This window comes from Lampetra fluviatilis, chromosome 44, assembly GCF_964198595.1.
Source record: "Lampetra fluviatilis chromosome 44, kcLamFluv1.1, whole genome shotgun sequence".
Lineage (NCBI taxonomy): Eukaryota > Metazoa > Chordata > Hyperoartia > Petromyzontiformes > Petromyzontidae > Lampetra > Lampetra fluviatilis.
Window position 1 is genome coordinate 4633790 of NC_136318.1, and position 20596 is coordinate 4654385.

The 20596-nt window shown below is 46.5% G+C and overlaps 2 protein-coding genes across 3 annotated transcripts in view; one reads left to right on the forward strand and one right to left on the reverse strand.

Annotated features, from left to right (window-relative positions):
• Nucleotides 1-1276: 1276 nt before the first annotated feature.
• Nucleotides 1277-7230, reverse strand: LOC144947298 (uncharacterized). 2 transcript variants are annotated; one of them, XM_078876532.1, is made up of 5 exons: nt 7132-7230; nt 6380-6633; nt 4925-4987; nt 3756-3980; nt 1277-2769 (listed from the first exon to the last, which is right to left on the reverse strand). In XM_078876532.1, the coding sequence occupies exons 2-4, from the start codon at nt 6501-6503 to the stop codon at nt 3766-3768; spliced, it is 402 nt and encodes a 133-aa protein (XP_078732658.1). In that variant the 5' UTR covers nt 6504-6633; nt 7132-7230; the 3' UTR covers nt 1277-2769; nt 3756-3765. The 2 variants fall into 2 exon arrangements, with proteins under 2 accessions (XP_078732658.1, XP_078732657.1); XM_078876531.1 differs by having other exon boundaries at nt 3756-3998; nt 4922-4987; nt 7132-7229.
• A 1655-nt stretch (nt 7231-8885) lies between these two features.
• Nucleotides 8886-20596, forward strand: part of LOC144947299 (uncharacterized) — a 76430-nt gene continuing 64719 nt past the window's right edge. The window contains exon 1 of the mRNA XM_078876534.1: nt 8886-8975. The gene's annotated coding sequence lies outside the window, so the exon portion shown is untranslated. The remainder of the gene's footprint in view (nt 8976-20596) is intronic.

The window sequence follows — 20596 nt, forward strand, 5'->3', positions numbered from 1 at the left end:
AGGGGAGGGTGGGGAGGTGCTGGTGGGGAGGGTGGGAGGGGTGGGGCTGGTCACCCCGTGGTGCCCTTATAAAACTCAACGTTTAACCTACTCACGCCGACTTGTGCCCGCCCTCACAGTCGGCCATATTTGCGGAATACACCGCGCCGCCGTTGATCCTGGCCATTGACCGAGCAACCCAACGTTCCTACCAGCTCCATCCACAGGAATGTGTTTAAATTCGGCGTCTTGGGCCATCCAGCAGTACAAATGGGTAGAGGCCACAGTCGGCCGATTTGTCCAAGATAAAACTAGCCAGCGTAGAAGGATAAACCAAAAATACCCTCTTAGAGTGGCTGTCTAAAATTCTCCAGTGGAAGCCCTTACTCCAGCAGTGGCATGAGCATGCATTTGCAGGGCTTGTACCATCTGGTTTGGTCTGCCTTGTTACATTAGTTTAAATGCAACATTTACATCTATAACACTGTAACACAATTTTTGTTCCTGGGTAGTGTTATTTCGTAATTGCTTATGTCTAAAGAGTATAAAAATGGCTTATTCCCATAAGCCATGTTTATACTTTTTAGGCATAAGCAATTAGGAAATAACACTTACTACCCAGGAACAAAACAAATATTTGTGTAATTACCATCAATTGTAAAGAACTCTTACACGTGTATCTCATTCCTTGTCATGAGCACAAGATCAGTGTAAATTGATGGATTTTTACGTGCCTACTTTTTAAAGATGCTCGGAGTTCACAAATAATTGATGATCACGTTCATGTGTCCGATTAAGTAAAATGAGGGACTGCCATGGGGCAGTGATGTACAAGCACAAATAAAAACTCACCGCCTTCATTAACCCAACGTTGTAAGTCTATATACTGATCATTCACATATTTAGTCAACTCCATTCTGCATTCTTTGGTTTTTTCCATTCTGGAACGTTTTTCACTCATCAGCAGTCATGCTCCCATTAGTGACACTCCTCACTACACGGGTCCCTTGCACCAGCAATTGAGGGTGCTTACCTTTACATGAGCGTTGGGCGAAAGAAGTTCACACCTCGCCATCACCTCTACCAGCAGTTAACCTAACCACTAAACGCTGCTCAGACGTCTCCACCAGCTTCGCTGACTGCCCATTGATAACCTGTGAAATTCTAATGCTCGTCTTCCTTTAATAACCTGCCCCCATGTTTCATACCCATTGCAACCGTCGCTTCTGGTTTTCATATAAACCGTACCACCGTATGCTCACTCTCCCATGTATTTGAAAAAGTTGGTAGGCGTGTGTAAGCAGAATTGTACATCTTTATTGATCGTCACAAGTTTTGGGTGCTTATAATTCTAGACATGAATTGTACTATTCTACAGTTCCAAGTTACTTTCCACAATTTCAACGTTCCATGCAACATCCACAAACAAGTACAAAGGCTTCTTTTTCAATACTCAACGTAATCCCTTGCTCTGGTAAGTGGCCAATTCTGTCCGTTCCAGAAATCCAGCACCCTGTAATGGATATTTAGGTGGTGCAGTTTCTACTTTGAGTGAATGGATGACTTTGGCTTTTGCCATTTATGGTTGAATGGGGGAGGGGGGGGTGAAACCATTAGGTGGCAGGTTATGAAAGGTTTGGTTATTTAAATGTAAAACCACTTGGTCAACTTGCGTGCCTTCAAAATGGTCAATTTTTAATACTTTGTACTTGTTGCAGAAGTTCACGGTTCTAATCCAGTGGCCACCCTAGTTATTGCTTGGAGTGCAATATTTCCAAGAGGCCATTGATCAGGGTTCAAATTTGCCAACCCTCAAGACACTGCCCTAACAAATATTTACCTTGAAAAGTACTCGCCACCCTGGAAATGGAGCAATGATTTTTTTCCCTCAAATCTTGCAAATATCAGCAGGCAAGTCCATCTACCACAGGGAGTTCAATCTATTTTTAAGTGTACTGGAAATGAATGTCACAAATAGGCCATTTCCAGGTGAGCTACCCCTTTGAGAAGAACACGTTTACAAAGCATTTCATATTAAACTTTTTTTTATTAGTATGCAGGAAACCACAACAACATATTTTAAAAACAAATCCCAACAACACCTATGTGCTGTTCAAACTGTTGAGTCATTTGTTTTTAACACAGTTGTGAGCAGCTCACGAGACAAAGGTTTTTTCTTTTTAAACTCAAGCCGGGGCAGCTGGCTGTGGTGCCTAAAGAAAACACCTCCCCCTCCCCCCCAAACAAGCACAGAAACCAATGTTGCACGTTAACGAGGCCAATATATAACCCTGGAACCCAATGCCTCTTGTCTCAACAATGCACCATTACTGGACAAACATGGAATACCCCCCCCCCCCCAAGACGAGTCCTACACGAAGCGGGGGAAATCTAAATTGTGTAACACCCCCTCAGGATGGGAATCAAATTCCAGGGCAGGCCTGATTTACATGCAATCAAGATTTCTATGGCAGTGGGTTTCTTTTTCCCCTTTTGCCTTCCACTTATGGTAACCCCAATGCAACAAAGTTTCTCAATCTACACTGGTGAGAGCACTAAACATTTAGCGGAGAAAAATAAACCAAAAGAAATTAACACAATTTTGTTTTTTTTTAACGGGAAACATCAAAAAGTAAAACAAGAAAAATATTTTTCGGTGATTTGGATGGGGCCAAGCGATGTCTGCCTTTGAGAGGGGTGTGGGCATGCAGCGAGCACGTTGGGACGATGGCAGCCAGCGAGTGGCTGCACTCAAATGCGTCCTTCATTGCTTCCCTGGCAAGCATCCACCTGCAGACAGACACGGGAAAGACCGTCAGTTGGCGAGTCGTCTGAACACGAGGCATTTTAGTCACACGATAGCTTCCAAGTGTAAATCAAGGGATTTTGTTGGTCAAATTACATCTTTGTACAAGTATCATGTTTGTTTCGTTGCCAAAGGGCCACCCCCTTGCATAAACTGTCAAATGTTAATTTATTAGTGCAGGAGGAAATGCCTCCTGGGAACCCACAGATGGCCCAAAGGATGTCCCCCCCCCCCCACCTGAAAATGTAAGTCGACACTAAACCCATTGACAACCTTAAAGGTATTCAACCGAGTCTCAGCTGAGGGGACTTAACCAAATTACTGAAGTCAGGATTTTCAACTCAATCCTTTCCTGTAAGCCAGGGTGTGGAACCAGTTTTGAGAATTGGGGGAAAAACCACATTTGTTGATAGCATAAAATGGTATTTTCTCTCATCTTCCCATATGTGCAAATGAGTTTCCATCATTTTGCAAATAAAACTCAGTCCAGTTCCTAAAACATGGATATCCCAGTCTATAGGTCCCAGGATGTCAAATGCATACATAGATCAGTATGTGAAAATAAGGCTTGGTCCAAGTCGCTTAAATGGATAGACCACGCATGGGTGTCAAACGTTAACCACAAATCAATTGTTGGGAACTATTAATCCTAGACCCATCTGCAAGGGACAAATTTACAACCAAACATGGAGGTCAAGCACAGCAGCAGATTTAGCCCTGAAAACACATCTACACTCATTCATGGATAGGCACGAAACGTTAAATTTTTAACAAGTCAACACGAGAGTGACATGCATATCATGGGGGCTACACCCTATTAACAAACCCACTGCAGCTAACACGTTCATTAGAAAACTGCCTAATTTTAACTGCTCCATTCACAAAATCAATGGTTATTCACCACCCCAGGAAAATTGCATTCCACCCACACCCAGCCCAACCCAACCCAACGGCACTCGGCTCTTCTCACCTGTCTCCCTCTATCTGCTGGCCTTGGTGCAGTCGCGCTGCATGTGGCCGCGCTGGCCGCACCCGTAGCACTTGTTGTCCCCGGGTCCACCGCCGCCACTGCTGCACTCACGGGCCAGATGGCCCTGCTTGCCACACGTGTAGCAGCTGGGTCCGCCGCCACGGTCCTGCCGGCCCTCGGGGCACTCGCGCGCGATGTGGCCCCCCTTGCCACAGTTGTAGCATGCTGCGGTGTTTGAAGAGACACATACACACGAAAACCACACTCATTCAGGTCAATTCAGTGCAAAGGTGGGCAGGGACGCCTCTCATGTCACCCTCTCCAGCATGTCGGAAATTGAATAGATTTCTATTTATTTTGAGAATGATCGTCAGTCGCACTGCTGTGGATATTGTTCCGTTACTTGAAGAAAATCAGCTGCGCGTGCAACACGGGTACGCAAATTGGGTAAAATAGCTGCTTAATTTATGCATCGGCCAACGTAAATTATACCATTTGGTACGCCTTATAAAATTACAAGTGTCAATCCGATGCGATATTTAAGTGGCCCTAAATGTTGTAGGTTTAATAATTTATGTTAAATTAGTCCATTTATCCACAGTAGACGCACCAGATTTCTAAAACTAAGAATTTTGAAGTCCCTGTTTATGAATTAACACGGGTATTGTTTCAATGTTATGATTTGAAACTCGTAAATTAGCTTCTTGTTTAAAATGTTATCGTTTTGGACTAGTAGCCTAATTTCCGTGTACTACAGTACTATGCGTTCACACGATGTTTTCCATTTCCTTAAACGACTCATGAAAAAACACGCAAACATTAAAATCAACATGCAGAACATTACAATTGCGCAATTTTACATCCGTAACATTTGGTTTGAGCGAATTTATACATTGACATTTTTTTTATCGGATAAATATCTCAAGCAGCAAATACATTGCTCTTAAAGCCTTTAAAATTCACGCACCACGGGCCCAGCGTGGCCATGTGATAAAAAAACGCCAGTGTTTTTTATATACGAGATTAAAAACAGCCGATGGGGAGAGGCCCTTTCGTGACCAAGCTGCTGCATTAAAAAAATATAATATTTTTTATTTATTTTAAACCAATAAACATTTCAGCAATTGAGTGCGTGCGTGCGGTGTGGTGCAAATGGCGCCATCTCTCACTGTCTTGGGGCAGCGGGCATTCGCGCGCTATATGGCCGCCTTCGCCGCAGCGATAGCATCCATCTGTCAAAGTGGTGAGAAAAAAAACCCAGACAAGCGCGCCACGAAAACCCAGCGTTAACATTTTTTTTAAAAAACCTCCACACAACAAACCATTTAGAAAAAAATACCCCGACTTTGTCTCTCAAAACCGCCATCGCCGATTTTTGCGTTGGCCACGACTCTCGCTAAATGGAGTCGGGGCCGCGCCTCTCTCGTCGTTCGCGGGGCTCGCCCCCCCCACCCCCTCCTCCCCCCCCACCCCCTCCTCCCTCCCACCCCCCCTGCTCCCCCACCCTACTCTCCCCCCCACCCCTCCCCCTCCTCCCGCCACTTCCTCCTCGTGGTCGCGGGGCGCGGCCCTCGGCAGCGGCGGCAGTAGCAGCCGCACGGCGCCATTTTGTGCCTCGTTCCCAGCTGCGTCATCTCGACCCCGCGCCCGCCCGCGCCGCCACGCGCGCACCCCCACACGGCTTCAACCTCTTACTCTACCCCCCCCCCACTCTCATTTTCACAATTAAACTCAAACCCCCCTTTTTTAAATCTCCTAACCACCCCCCCCCCACGGCTTATCTCCTGATTTTTATAATAAAGCTCCCACCACCCATTGCCACCTTTCTAAATTTCCACATTTCTAAATCTCCTAATAACCAGCCCCCCGCCCGCTCGCTACTCGACTTAATTCCGCACGTGTTAAAATAAAAGAGCAGGAGCTCAACATCGACGGTCTTGTCGGTCGAGTGAGATATTTAAAACAATGACGGCGCTCGCCTCGCGTTAACAATGGCTCGCTCACGACAACCGTCTCCCTCCCCACGCAATCACCGCCATCAGCCATTACACGTTTTTGACCCACAGCGCCACATGGACACGTCACGCGCGAGGGTTTTTGTGGTTAAAATTCTTTTACAATAAAAAATTTACGTACAAAATTACACGCACGACAAAGCATTTTTTTCACGTCAATTAATTTTTTTAAATACGATATATACATTTAAAAAAAATTCTATCCCACCCCCAGCCTCGTGTCAAAATGGCCAAGTCGTAGTCATTTCTTTCCTTCTGCACATTTTCTGCCTCGGTCAAAAATCGGATAAAAATCACAACTCCATCGAAATCAATTTAGCGTTATAATACATTCTATGCAATTTAAAACCCTAAAAATTCACACGAAACTACAAATCATTATTGTCACGTCGTCTGATCGTATCCGTTTAGTCGCGCACGGGTTAAACAAATATTTTCAACTGCTCACGATTTTAAGTTTCACATGTGTTGGGGGTATAGCACCCCCCCCCCACCCACCCAACATCAATTCGTCAACCCATTTTACCACGTCACATCAAGTCAAAACGAATCCGGTCAAGTATGGTCACCCCCCCTCCCCAACCGATCCCCTCTCGGGGCCGCATTTACCTCCTCGGCCGCGGCCTCCACGTCCGACAGGGCCGCCGGGCCCCCGGCCCCCACCGGCTCCATTGGGGCACTCGCGGGCCCAGTGGCCAGAGCCTCCGCATCGGAAACACTCGTTGCTGCTCATGTCGATTCGATTGGCTGGCTCTCTAAAATTTTCAAAATTAAATTTTTTTTATCTAATTTTTTTTGTTGATTGGAAGTAAGAGGGGGGGCTTTTGGTTTCCTGTGTCGACGCCTCTTTGCTGCTCTTTACTCTGCTCGCACGCGAGAAACACACACAGGCGCGGGCGGCAAGGGCGGGCAGGCGCCGCCACAACACACGGCGGGCTCCCATTGTTAGAGGCCATGCGGGCAGGCGGGCTGGCGGACGGGCTGGCTAGGCTGGCTGGCTCCGGCACCGACGGACCTCTCGTCTGTCACCAGGGGCGTCGGTTCTTTTTTTTGGGTTAAATTTTTTTCCGGCTTAAAATTTTTTTTTTGGCCTCCGTCGAAGCGACAAACGACGCCTTCCCCCCGCCATTGCGCTAAAACCAACTCATTCCAAAAGCAGCAGCACCACCATCACAACCACCAGCACCGAAAGCAAAAACATTTCTTTTTCGCTCGTTCCCAACGCCGTTTGGTCCAAGAGACCACCATCATCCCCCTGTTTCAGCAGCATTTCTAAAAAAATATTTTAAATCCATCAAATATAAAACATACATCGCGCCGACAAAGACAAAATGATGCTCGATGATAATGACACCACCAACCTCCCGTGCGAGCAACCACAGAAATGCGGACACGTGTTCGGCGGTGCTGCTTTTACGCGCGCTTTGCACACGGCACCTCTGGGACAACCCATCGGCTAACGGCTTCAGAGCGGGGGTGATCACTCAGAGCGCATCGATTTGCTCAAAGCGCATTGCTGCAAATAACGAGCCATAACACCCCCATGGGCGGATGCAAAGATGGAACAGTCCACCGCATCATACGCGCACGGCGGGGCTCAGCCCGGTCACGTGCGCGCGCGGAGCCAATGGGAGAGTCGCGAGCCGAGGGGCGCAGTGAGGCGGAAGGGGCGTGAACGGGTGACGTCACGCGCGGTTTTGGCGGGTATGAGGAAAAACATGGCGGCCGGAAAAGGGCATATCCTGTCACAAGTTTTTTTTTATTTCAGATGGAGGGTTAGATTCTACTTCGTGGAAAATGAACTAGAAAAATACATTACAAGTGAAAAATAATCTTTTATACATGCATTGTAACACAAGGGGTAGTTGAATGTGCAAAATCAATATTTTCATCGCGGAGTATAAGAATGTGTATCTCCAAATATAATCCACGCTTATACATAATTTTCAATTTAGTTTAACCAGACGGAGTAATTAACCCGTCAATTGTGTTTCATTCGCTGATTTTGCAGGCGAGATGAAACCCTGCCCCCTCACGGCCGCCTCACGCGCGGCGACGTCACCGTCGCATTTTCCCGCGTTTTTCGCTAACGGCTGCGCAGGGCCAAACCATTCTCGTCGCGGAGAAGGGGGGGGGGGTTCTGTAGTGGATGGTTCGCAGTTCTATACTGGATTGCACTATCTCTACAAACCACACTATCACGTCTTTTTATTAATCTAAAACACTATCTCGCCAAACAAAATATCCTTGAGTTTCATCATCTTCAGAATTTATGCAGCAGCGCTCAAAATACAAGTAATTAAATTAAATTTAACAACAAAATGGGGTTTTGATTTAAAACTTTCGTGACTGCAGGGATTCATATTCTTGGTTCTTTCTGTAAAGTCACGTAGAAGGGAAATAATTAAAATATAAAACAAATAATTATTACGACGTTTCGACTGCAACACAAACAATCATCATCAGGTGTGAAATCCACAGCAAGAAAATGTGAAAACCGCCACTTTTTAAAATTTTATTGCTGTGGATTTCACACTTAATGATGATTGTTTGTGTTGCAGCCGAAACGTGAGAATTTTTCATTGTTTTATATTTGTATTATTTTATTTTTTCCCTTCTACGTGACTTTACCGAAAGAACCAAGAATAAATAAATTGGTGTTATAATTGTGGAGGCTATTAGTGTACAAAGTGGACTCGTCGAAACCGTGAACTTGAACCCCCTCCCCCCCCCGACCCCGCCCCTCTCTTCCCCCCACTCCCAGCCCCGCCCGCTTTAGATTCCCCACATCAAACGCGTGCGAAGCGGCCGCGTTCCGCCTTTCAATTGGTCGACGCCTGCGCACGTGACCTCCCCAGCGGGCGCGCGATTGGCCGGTCGCTTGTGCGCTGTGGGGAATGCGAGCGAGCGCCAAGTGCGACGGCAGCGTGGCCCCGCGGAGTCGCATCCACATCCAACATGGACATCAACACCGCGAGAAACATCGTCGTCGTCTTCATCATTAGCAGCAACTGCATAACCATTGGCATCGCCGTCACCATCATCGGCAACAGCGGCTACGGCAACATCAACAAAATCGACAACATCATCATCAGCAACAAGCAACGCCACCATCATCATCAGCAACATCATCATCATCTGCAACATTTTCGTCGTCATTGCTGCCAACATGAGATGCAGCCGCAAAGCTTGGCGGAGGAAGAAGGTGAGGGCCGGTTGTAGCTGCGTGTTTATCGGTGACAAAGTGGGGGGGTGTTTATGCAACGCCGCGTAGTTAGAGGGGGGTCCAGTGGTGGTGGTAGAGGTGCAGACCTGCAACTGCCTCGCTCTTGCCGCTGCTGGCGGAAGGCGCCGCATCCACCGGAGAACTCTCGAGAGAGAGCCCCCCCCTTAATTGTCTTCCATGCCGGACATTGTCGACTGCAGTGGTTGACTTTGTGAGGTTAACTTGTGGTGGACTTTTTATCGGTTCGTCAAGTCGACAGTTGCCAGGGCCACGTTTGTGGTCGACTTTGTGGTCGACTTTGCCAGGGCCACGTTTGTGGTCGACTTTGTGGTCGACTTTGCTAGGGCCACGTTTGTGGTGGTCGACTTTGTGGTCGACTTTGCCAGGGCCATGTTTGTGGTGGTCGACTTTGTGGTCGACTTTGCCAGGGCCACGTTTGTGGTGGTCGACTTTGTGGTCGACTTTGCCAGGGCCATGGTTTGTGGTGGTCGACTTTGTGGTCGACTTTGCCAGGGCCATGGTTTGTGGTGGACTTGGCCAGGGCCACTTTGTGGTCGACTTGGCCGAGGTCGGTCTCTGCAAAGTCAACTTTGGTCGACTTTGCCGAGACGATTTTGCCCACGTTAAGTTGTGGTCCACTTTGTTTCCCCCCTGCGCACTTTGTGCTTCTTTGCGAAAGTGAATCGATGAACACGGATGACGATCCCCGCGTGATATCATAAGCCATGCTCGCTCCACTGCTGGATTAAACAGCCCTTGCTCCCCAAGCCAATCCACCAGGCACACGTGCACACATTAGCTGCTTTCATAGCCTCATCTCCCCATGGTTTAGCGGCTTCATCGCGAACATGTGATGTAATAATCCATTCATTTGCCCTGCCACTCCCGTTATTATTCTTGAGAAATCTGCATTGCTTTTATACGTGTGCGGTTATTCACTTAATTGTTCGGGATCTAAAATTTTCGATTTGCAACGTAAGCGCTTGAGTCAATGTCATCGTCGGTCGTGAGAAATCCACTGCTGGATGAATGCCTCTCGCAAGCCGAACCGATTTCATCGCTCCATCTCCACGCGATGGTTCCGTCCTCATGTCGCTTGGGCGTCTTCCACAATGCACGACTTTGACCATTTTGTTTTTTTTATAACTCAACAATTTGTGTTTCTTTTACGACCTCACGTTTCATTTGCGGAGTTTAAATGTGTACTGCCATGACTACGATGACGATGGTGATAAGACGAATATCGCCGCTTGAATTGAATTTGTTTTTGTCTTAAAATTAATTTAACGGTGGTGTTTTATAATTATTTATTTTTACGTTCGCCGAATCCCGTTTAGTTTTGCTGCGGCCGCTTGCCACGATGCGACGTCACATTTTCACGGACGTCAACATTCCGAAAATTTTTGTTAAATTATATATCACTCTTATTTCCATTTTTATTTTTTTTACTTTGTCGCCTCGGTGTTATCATTATTTATTTTATATATAAAATAATATTAATTCCCCTTTTGGTAAATTAAATTATCGCCCACCCCAACCAGAGTTGGTGGCGAGAACGGCCCCGTGAGTGGAAGAGGCCCAGCCGCTGTCGGTAGGTGGCGGTGTCGCCCCAACAATGCAATTTGGTACGCAGGTTTTATTTACATATTTCTAGATTTGAAGCTTTCGTAACTGCAAGGATTCATACTCGTAGGTTTTTTCGGTAAAGTCACGTAGATAAAAAATAAAAATATAATTTTTTTTATTTCTATTATAATTTTTATTATTTATTTTTATTTACATATACACGGTCTGATGTCTTTGTTGCCGCGTTTAATTGTATTAAATGCGTTTGATTGTCACCGTAACGTGGGTGGTTTTACCGCGTATATATTTCATTTTCCAGTTGTTATTGGTAAGATGACCACATTTATGTAAGGCTCAACTAACGTGTGAATTAAATTGACAAAGGACTGATAATTATGAATCACATTTGCAGCCTATTATCATTAGTCGGTATGCGGTTACATAATACTGTATACATCCATAATAGAGGTTTTTGGGTTAGAATACGTAAATATCTAAATGTGTCGTTAAAACCCGCCACCACCCGACACAGCCAACTAGTAAGGGTTGCCTACGTGTTACACTATACTGTAAACATGTTTGTCCGTGAATGTATTCTTTATTATCAAAAGTATCGTTTTATCATCACGATTAAGGCCGACCTGTCAGTTGTATAATCACAATTACGGTTCTATAATCACAATTCAGACCAGTCTTTAGTTACCCCTTCAAGAGAAGTCATCAGTGTTCGTGCTTTGAAGTGACAGGCCCCCTCCCATTGGGATTTGTAATTTCCACCAATTGCTCGGGCGCAAGAACGAAGAGGTATAACAAATCCACAGACTTCAGCATGAGTGTGCGAGACTGGGTTTTAACTAATTTTTTTGTTATTGGACTACTATAAGTGTGGGTGTAAACATTAATTAATTCATTGATTGGAAAAAAAAATCAGGCTCCTGATTTTTTTTATTGATTATAAATTATGCGGTGTTTTTCAGGTTTAAAACTGTATGGAAACAAAAAATCTGATAAGGCTACATTTGGGCTATTTGAGTGAATTACAAATAAGACGGAGAAAATGTAAACGATAAAAGCCAAACAAACATTGTGAGCAATTTGATCAAATTGCAAAAGAGATGGTAGACAATTTAGAAACATTGCAAACGAGACAAAAACATGCTTTGCTTCTGACATCGAATCGTTGGTTAATGGAATCACCGTGGCTGAATGGTTACATGCTTTGTAATAGGATACAGGTAAACATTTCGGGTTTTTATGAAACGAGAGAATGATCTTTGCAGCGGAGCATCATATTGTGTAAAATTAACGGTGCTCATCCATACGGACGGTCATATGAGATTTGTGACCAGAGTAGGTGGTTATATCTGGCTCGATATGTCGACGGTTATAAGATGAATAGAGCTGTGACACACTACGCCGTGAACTGTGAGATTCAGAGATCTGAGTTTGATTTCCAGCCGCGGGTACATTTATTGTCGTAACAATTGAACCGAACCCCGCCCCTCCACTAAGCTGCACTGATCAGCGTAGTCAAGGCCAACATCCATCATGACTGTGCATAAGCCTTCAGCCAGCAGTGACTTGACAAAGGGATGAACAATATTTTTGCAGTGATTTGTATTGTATTATATTCTGTTGTAAATATGATCTTGATTTGTGGATCATTACCTTGCTGGAGTCAACATCTTGTTAATAATAAACTGATCCTGCCTTAGGAATGTGTTATGCCTGCGACTGGCTCTCAGATCCATACAAATGTGAACCAACAGTAGTTGCATAAGCACACAAACTTTGTACTGGTTTTCCCCCTTCTGGGGTTAATTGGCAAAGACAGGCTTTGTAAGCACGTACTGCAGGGTTTCCAAGTCTTATCGGTAAAGGTCACCACATTTTCTGAGAGGCTCAACCAGGATATTTGGTGAGCTGGCAGTGGTAGCCCCCGACCGCCCCCAACCCTTGCCTACTTTTACACCCACAGACTCCCCTGCCAACCCCACCCAGAATTTGGGTAGGCCCCGCCCTTTGCATGACACCAACAAATTTAATCTTGCGACAAAATCCCGATTTTTCACAGAAGCTTCGGGAAACCAGGGACAGGCGTTCTGGAACCAGGACTGTCCCAGCCACACTGGGACATTGGATAGCCTTCGTTATTGGCAGTGTTTAATCCCTTCTGTAAACCATGGACCGGCGGCAATGTAAGTTTATTTATGAAACCACAGCGCTAGAGTGGGGCGTTATGGGTATAACTCTGTATAACCTTCATTGTGGAGTGGAAAGTAAGGAATTGAACACGTCCAAGTGGTTGTCCACCGAGGAGGGCACAATGAAATAAACTCACGTGCAGGTGCTAGGTGGATTATTACAACGCTGGATCATGATGGATTGTGGCAGAGGATTGGGGGGCTTTCATCCACCAGTGGATTGATCATGGCTGATGATGAAATAGCCTTCCGTTGCGTTTCGCATAGTTGATCCGTGATTGGCGACTGAACAACAGTGGTGGCCCCAAACTATACTCCTGTAGGGGGCGATCTTCCCCTTAACGCTGGCAATTCTGTCGGAACCAAAGCCCGAGGGCTTCATAGCCCCAGACCAAGGCACTGATGCACATAATTTATCACTGTTTATTATCAACACAGGGTGCGGCAGGGAAAGTGAACATACTGCTTTTAATAAATGCTTACAGTCTTTTGTGTAAATTCAAGTACTCATCTTATTTGAATTTGAGGCGATATTGTGTTTGTGAATGTGCACACGTGCCTGGTATAAAACGCTACGCATGTAAAGCCTTTTGTCATTTCGCTGCTGGATGAGGGCCTACCTACACCGTGCAGTATGACATTGGCTTTTTCTGCACTACTGTATGCTGACAACGTAGCCTGTGGGGGGTTATTTGACCATACTTGACCATGCTCGCCACTGCGGGTTGGTGAATGAAGGCAGCATAGAGGCGGGAGCATTGAAGTTCACCATCCGAATGGACTTTTTTGGCACCTTTTGACAAAATAGCCCCACCACAGCCTACGACACCTGTTCTATGCAAAAGTGATCGCCCATCCGAGCACTGTGCAACCTCAACCCCGCTTAGTCTCCGAGATCTGAGGACACCGAATGCATTCCGGATGATTTGTTGACAGGCCCAAAAACATTACACACACGCTGCTCCAATTGTATGGCCATGGGTAACATGTTTTGCGTTAAAATGCAGTGGGAAAACCCGTCAGTATTAATGGCCCATCCTGACGGATGGCTGAATATTGTGTTTGCCTCTTGTTCCCTAATGGCGTCACAACACCCATGCTTCTTTCCCTGTATTAAAAAAAATGTACTGGCAGCTGTGCATAATGAATTGGCGCTGTTGTACAGTCGACGCTCAGGGCAAAAGTTTCACTCTCGTATAATAATCGTGCATATGTATAATTTGTGTGCATTGTTTGGATTACGGGTATGCGGAGCCCCTTTAAGCCTGTTGCCAATGGAAACGGTCACGTGAGTGGCCACATTCCATTCTCGGAGCCGTTGTGAGAGGGAGTTTGGTGGGGGGGGGGTCAGGCGTAGGGTTGCAAAGGTCATCCATCATGGCTGTCAAAACAGCTGCGGGGAGCAGCCATAAGGGGAGGGCTTCTTCACTCGTCCCGTCTGCCTCGCCGCTGCATGAACCGCGCACACGCACACGTCTCGCGGCCGCAGGGATGTGTTTAAAGACGTTCCATTGTGGTGGCCAATAAAGAGGGGTGAGGAGTGCCCACTGAAGGCTTCAAGCATCTCATAAGAACAAAGGACCCTCCAGGCTTTTGAGATATTAGCAACAGAGTTCTATTTGATTTTTGTTGTTAAATATGTCTGGTCGATCCGCAAGAGTTGAAATTTGATGGCCTTTCCTGCCGTGCTGGGGAAAGCGCTTGAGGATGCTTTGAAGTGAGCCCCGTACGTAAAGTGGTGTAAATAAGCCAACAAATCAATAGATTGCTTGCGGTTTCCCTTTGGGGATGGAAATAAAGCTCAGGAAAAGCTGTAAAGTTTGCAACCTGGAATTTGAGAGAAGCCTGCGATGTCATGATCGGTGCTTGAGGGGCCTTGTGATGTACGCGTAATTTGTGTTGGACTGACCTGCCAAGCCCGTGTTCTGCGGAGTGCCGTTTTATAAGCCTCCTTTGTCTTTGTGACGTGCGGTTAAGCCGAAAGTTGTCCTCCCCGTGCACAGCTGTGTTTAATAAAGAAAGGGTAATTTTGTGTTTTTTCTCCCCCTTGTAGCTACCGCACTAGATCAGCGCCAAGAATGGGTTCGCTGCCAATATGGTCATTGTAAATAATGACCCAAAGGGTATTGATCGTCGAGGTCGGAGGGCATTGATCACAAAGTGGCCCAAGAGCTGTGCACGAACGTGCCGTGTTTTACTCGAGTGTTTCGCTTTCACAACAGACCTCCCCCCCCCACCGCCTTCCCTGTATCATCCCGTCCCCGGTAACGCGTCCTCACCGTAAAATGTTGACGTAATTATCTCCCCGTTTCAACGGCGAAGTCAGTCGTTGCGGGTGCAGCGCTTGTAAACAAACAATAAACACGTGTTTATTTACGGAGTGCCTTTATAGAGAACTCTGCCATTAAGCTGCTTACGTGCGACCCGGCTTTACAGGGAGGCCCCGTTTGGGGAACGTCCCTCCGCTGTCCTAGGTGACGCATGAATTTGGCAAACCACCCTGGCACACAATGGCGTGCTCGCTCTGCAGATAGGGGCTTTTTGTTGTAATTTTTACCGGGTTTCGCCGACCGGTGGCGCAAAAAACGTCATCGAAAGCCGAATTAAGGTATGCCACCCCCCACAGCTGCTCAGCCCTCGCACCTGGGAACGGCTCCGCAGGTTTTGGTTGAGCCAGTGCAACGTGCGGCTCCTCGGGTGCGCGCTTCTGGTGGGCACCGCTCCCAAGTGCCGACTGCAATAGCGGAACCAGTGTGCGTCAGAGGTCGCAAACGGGCTTTGATTCCTTACCCGTACCCGGCCGCACCAGGGTCGCAAATGGGAACCCGTTCCCTACCCGTACCCTACCCGAAATGAGTGACAAACGGTTACTCACCAGTGACTCAGGGCCTACCCGTACCCGGCCGCACCAGGGTCGCAAACGGCTACCCGTACCCGGCCGGGTACGGGCAGCCGGGTATCGGGTAGGGTACGGGTATCGGGTACCCGGTTGCGACCTCTGGTGTGCGGTGTGAGATCAGCTCGGTTTCACGAGACCACGGTTGAGGAAGGACACTGCGAGTGAGCACAGCGAGGGGAGGGGGAGGCGTGTGGCACCGTTCCAGCGAACGGCGATTGGGAAATGTTATTTGTTACTAAACTTGAGTGTTTTTCTCAACACTGGTTATGCTGCAGCAAGGCTGTTGTTCCCTGTCATGAAAATGTGAAATTTGCACCACTGCTTTGCAACCACTGGCAGAGACGAGCATTGCTTTACTTATGGAGTGGAGAGACTCTTTGATTTTGGCTTGACTAAAACATTTTGTCGAACATCCCAAAGCAAGGCGAGTGCTTATGCATTATAGCTGGGGGAAACACACTTTATTGTGGGCGACAAAATGTATTTTTTGCTGCTGTGCAAAAAAATGCATGAAAAATGGCATTGTTCACGAAGAACTGAACATGCTTTGTTGTACGTGTTTTGGTGTTTTCGACGCGACAGTGGTGGGCATGTGATAAAATCATGGCGCCTTATCGCTTGAGTCGGACGAATCTTTTGGTGCCGCCACTGAACTCGTCCTGAGAATAGTGGCTCGAAAAACCGGTCTCTCAGTCTCTCCCGAAGCGTTTCACTTCACGAGCTCTGAAAAAGTGCCTTCGCGTACCTCCCCCGCCCCAGGCTCAAACATCGACACGAGCGTTTACTTGAGTGGTGAAATATAGTGGTTTCGGCAATATTCTAAAAAGCACCGAACAGTCCTTTTTTTCCCTTCGTGACTTCGTTGTGCCGCTCGGCAACAGGAGGGTTGTACCGTTTACACTCACCTGGCTGTTCCATTCGAGTCCACGCAGTAAATAAGGCCGGAGTCAAAGCCGCACTTGACAACGGTTATTTTGCGCAAAATTTATCGCGGCTGTGCGGAGCGGTATGTCGCCTGGCCTGCAGTTGTGGAATGCAGACTTGCTTTCCACGTACAGTAGCGGGTTTGGTTAAAATCTGCTTTCAGAGGTGGGCTTGTTCTGAGCGGTTTGTATTTCGCTTAGAGACAGGCCATTGTTGCCAGCGTGATATTCATCACGTTCTGCCCGGGACGATGGAACTGTTTGAGAATTGGTTTTGACCGCGTTGCCATAACATCCTCCTCCGCGTTGCTTTTACCCAGCGCAATAAAACTCCACCAATGTCACGGCAGCTAGCGTAACTTCGCTGTGGCACGCCGTGGCGTCGGTTTAAGTGGCCGCACCTTGCTGATTAGACTCGGTGATGTTGAGGCTGATCCACGGTTGGTGTGTTTAAATGAACGCTCCTGGAAATTTTTTTTACTCACCTGATTATTTATTTTGAATACAGTATAGTATGTGGTGTTTTTTGTTCAGTTGCCTGTTGGGGCAGGCTGTAGCGTTGCATGCCCAGACTTTACGTCTCTGCTGGGAAGAGTTTTTTTTCTTCTGGGGAACGGCACCAGGGGGTGATTATGGACTTGGACTCTTTGTGCTCGTCCCTGGACCAACAGGGTGGTGAATGTGCTCCAGGTTCTGAGGGGAACGTGTTGTTTTGTCTCTGAGGCAGGAATGCTTGACTCTAAATTACAAACGAATTGAGCAGAATTCGAAATTCACAGCTGTTTTTTTTTCTTTCACACGGACACAATGTGCCTGTAGAGAAGCGTGCGCTCTCCATAATAATGTGAGCCCAGAGCAAGCGGCTTTTTTTTCTTCTCTGATGTAGCAATAACACTACAAGTCAACGTGTCCTGGTGATGAAATGAGTCTTGGCCATTCCTGAGCCAACGGTAAAATTCCTCTCTTCCATTATGGGGCCTGGTCTCTCCTTTACAAATACAATCAAGCACTGTTAACTTACCACCAAGTGGTGTGCATGATTTACCACCATGAGATTTACCACGGTGGTAGTCATGATTATAACCATCATGATATTGAAGATTCTCAGTCGACCCTGGCAAGGATACAAACATATGTACGCTGTTTTTGCCTTTTCCCTTTTATTTAGGAGACCTCTGCTAGCCAGTCATCCTCCAAACAGCAATTGTGAGCAAGTGAGTGGCTGTTTAGCGAAACAAGGAATGATTTCGTTTCAAAGAGAATCATGTGTGCGTGTGTGGGAGGAAGGGGGGGGGAGTGGTTTATTTTCGCAATTGTAATGCTAATCTAATCGTTATAACGCTTCCAGCTGAGGCGGCTGTAAAACACTGGCTGGCGCAATTACCCCTGGCCAAGAACGCAGCGCTTGGTGTAACATGCAAAGTGGATTTGTCAAAAAATAAAACCCTCGTGCGCTCTGCGGGGGAAGCTGTGGTGCGGTGTGTTTTTTTTGCCGGCGGTGTCGCGTTACCCGCTGTGGTTAGACCCCCCCACCAATCCCTAGCCGCACACCACCTGCTTGCCGGCTCATCGCCGCCCTTATTAGAGAAGAAAAAACCAACCTGGCAAAGCCCCTTAAAATCTGTTAACGAGCTAACGGGCAGCGGCAACGGGGCTCCCCTCTGCTCATTGTCAGGGTTTGGGCGGAAATGTCCAGAGGCTCAGAGGAGAGACTAAACGACAGCACCCCCCAGCAAGCCTCCGAGAAGGTGTACGGCCAAATCGGTGAAGCAGGATCGAGCCTGGTTAAGGTTGAGGATAAGAATGGGATTAGTAGGGGCACTTTAATTCCTCAGCGTCTCAAAGCACACCCATTCCATTGACCAGTGGCAGTCTAGAATAGTAGGTGACCACCCAGAGGGAACTGGGCCTGTGCAGCATAAAGTACCTGGATGGAAGACCATGAGGGAGTAATAACCAGGTGTTGTAGGCCTGTGCTGCAAGGTAACTTTGAGATGGCAGTACAGCAATGGATTGTTGAATCCATCTGTGTGGAGCTGTAAGTGTTTATCCCCCTGTATGCGTGGGGGTTTTCCATGTATTCCAGCTTCTTCTAAACTGCCACTCGTTATTGGGTTTGGCCGAACTTTTCAAACAAAGACCCTCCTGGAAAGAGTATTTAGGCACAATTTAAATATATTCCAGGTAAATTAAGGGTATCGTTATTGTAGTGATGAAAAATAAGGTAATAGATAAACAGAAAAGGGAACTGTCCATTTACCAACATGAAACAACAATCTCCCAATTAATTTGCATTCCAAATCAGTGCATGCCAGAAGTGATTACTTTAACAAAGCAAAGCTGGTCCGGTTCTGTATTCACTGAGTCCCATCTCCTCTGCCTGTCCTGGTGCATTCTGAGTGTATTAACGAAGTGCTGTGGTTAATTGCTGCGCATGCTTTTGCAAACGCGTGTGAAATTTGCCGGCTCTGTGTTGCAGGGAATGCGAGCCGAGGAGGTTTGCGCTGCTCATCTCTGTCCTTTATCGCAGTATGTGAAGGTGGTGGTGATGATGATAGTTATGATCATGGGTCTGCTGCCAGGTCTGTCCGCAGGTCACCACTTCACCAGCACGATGGATACCATGGGCAGTCTTTAGCATCCAGGTCACACTTTAATCAATTCGTTGTTTAGTCTAAATGGGCTCTTGACGAAAGTGGACTGTATATTTCGAACAATGGAGATGCAACAATGAGATCAGTTCAGTGCATGAGCGAGATGAATTGAGGCAGCACTGGACCAAGGCACATGAGATGTCTGGGGTGGCTTTCATCCAGCAGTGGATCTACTGGCTATTGGGTTATTACTTTTCATGTTTCTAACATGTGGAGGGTGAAACTAATGGTGTCATGTCGGGGGAGCCAAATGTCGTTTTGTTATTCTACTGTGAGGATAATCCTTGCTGTATGGCAATGAGTAACTGAAGCCCGATAGTGGTGGCCCTTATTTGACATTGGGCTGTGTCTGCCTCTTAATCACATTAATGAATGTGACACCGGCATTCCCATTACAAGTAGTATATATCGCTACACTAGTAGGAATGAAATATATTTCTCCTTATGCACTGTTATAAAAGTTAATTTTATCCTAAAGGGGGAAAGATATTAAGAAGGTCAATAATTTTGAAAGCTTTCGTGACTGCAGGGATTCATCTTCTTGGTTCTTTCGGTAAAGTCACGTAGAAGGGAAATAAAATAATAAAAATAAAACCGTAAATAATTCTCACGACGTTTCGGCCACACCGCAAGCGGACGGCTGCTTGCGTTGTGGCCGAAGCGTCGTGACTTTACCGAAAGAACCAAGAAGAAGGTTAATAATATCCTGTTGGGTAAATATTTCAGAGGAGGTGTATTTTTTATGGGCACCATTACTCTATTTGAGAAAAACAAGCTTATTTATTGTTTTAAACACAGTTGTTCAGTCAGGCCCAAAGTACCAAAATGTAAAGCGGCCATCAATAGAACCATCAGTTTGCAGTCGATAAGTGTTAACGTGCTTAATTAATTAAACATCGTTGTAGAGCTTGGGAAAAGATACAATTGAAAGGATTGCCTTAGTCAAGCCAGTGTGGGGGGCGAAGCAGAAATTCACGTATTGTGGCCTGCAAGTGTGGTGGTTGAACAAAGTGTGGATGAGATTAAACAGTGTGGTGGAGGAATACATGAGTGAAGTTTATGGTAAAAGTAGCCATCGTAGTTGTGTTAAACCCACTGACCAAATTAGTTTTTTTCCTCTAAAAGTGCATGGAGTGAAATGTTCGATGAAATCCCCACCTATTAATAGCCAGGGTAGATAATTTTGCAAGGGCCCAAATTCAAATAAAAATCGGGGTCCTTCTGGCCTGTCATTACTGCTTCCTCAAGGTCGTTGAAGTGAGCACCACCTGGTGAGGTTGCATCACTTGTTGTGAGGTCAAGAGCGTTTGCATTAAGGAAAGGACAATGACTTCGCCCCAAGAATGTCGAATTT

Bases quoted from the DNA above. Each gene is read 5' to 3' on its own strand.
- LOC144947298 (XM_078876531.1), bottom strand. From the start codon at position 6,503: ATGAGCAGCAACGAGTGTTTCCGATGCGGAGGCTCTGGCCACTGGGCC. The intron at 4,988-6,379 runs GTAAATGCGGCC...CCACTTTGACAG, and splicing joins TGGAGGCCGCGGCCGAGGAG to ATGGATGCTATCGCTGCGGC. The intron at 3,999-4,921 runs AGAGATGGCGCC...CGTGTGTATGTG, and splicing joins CCCGCTGCCCCAAGACAGTG to TCTCTTCAAACACCGCAGCA.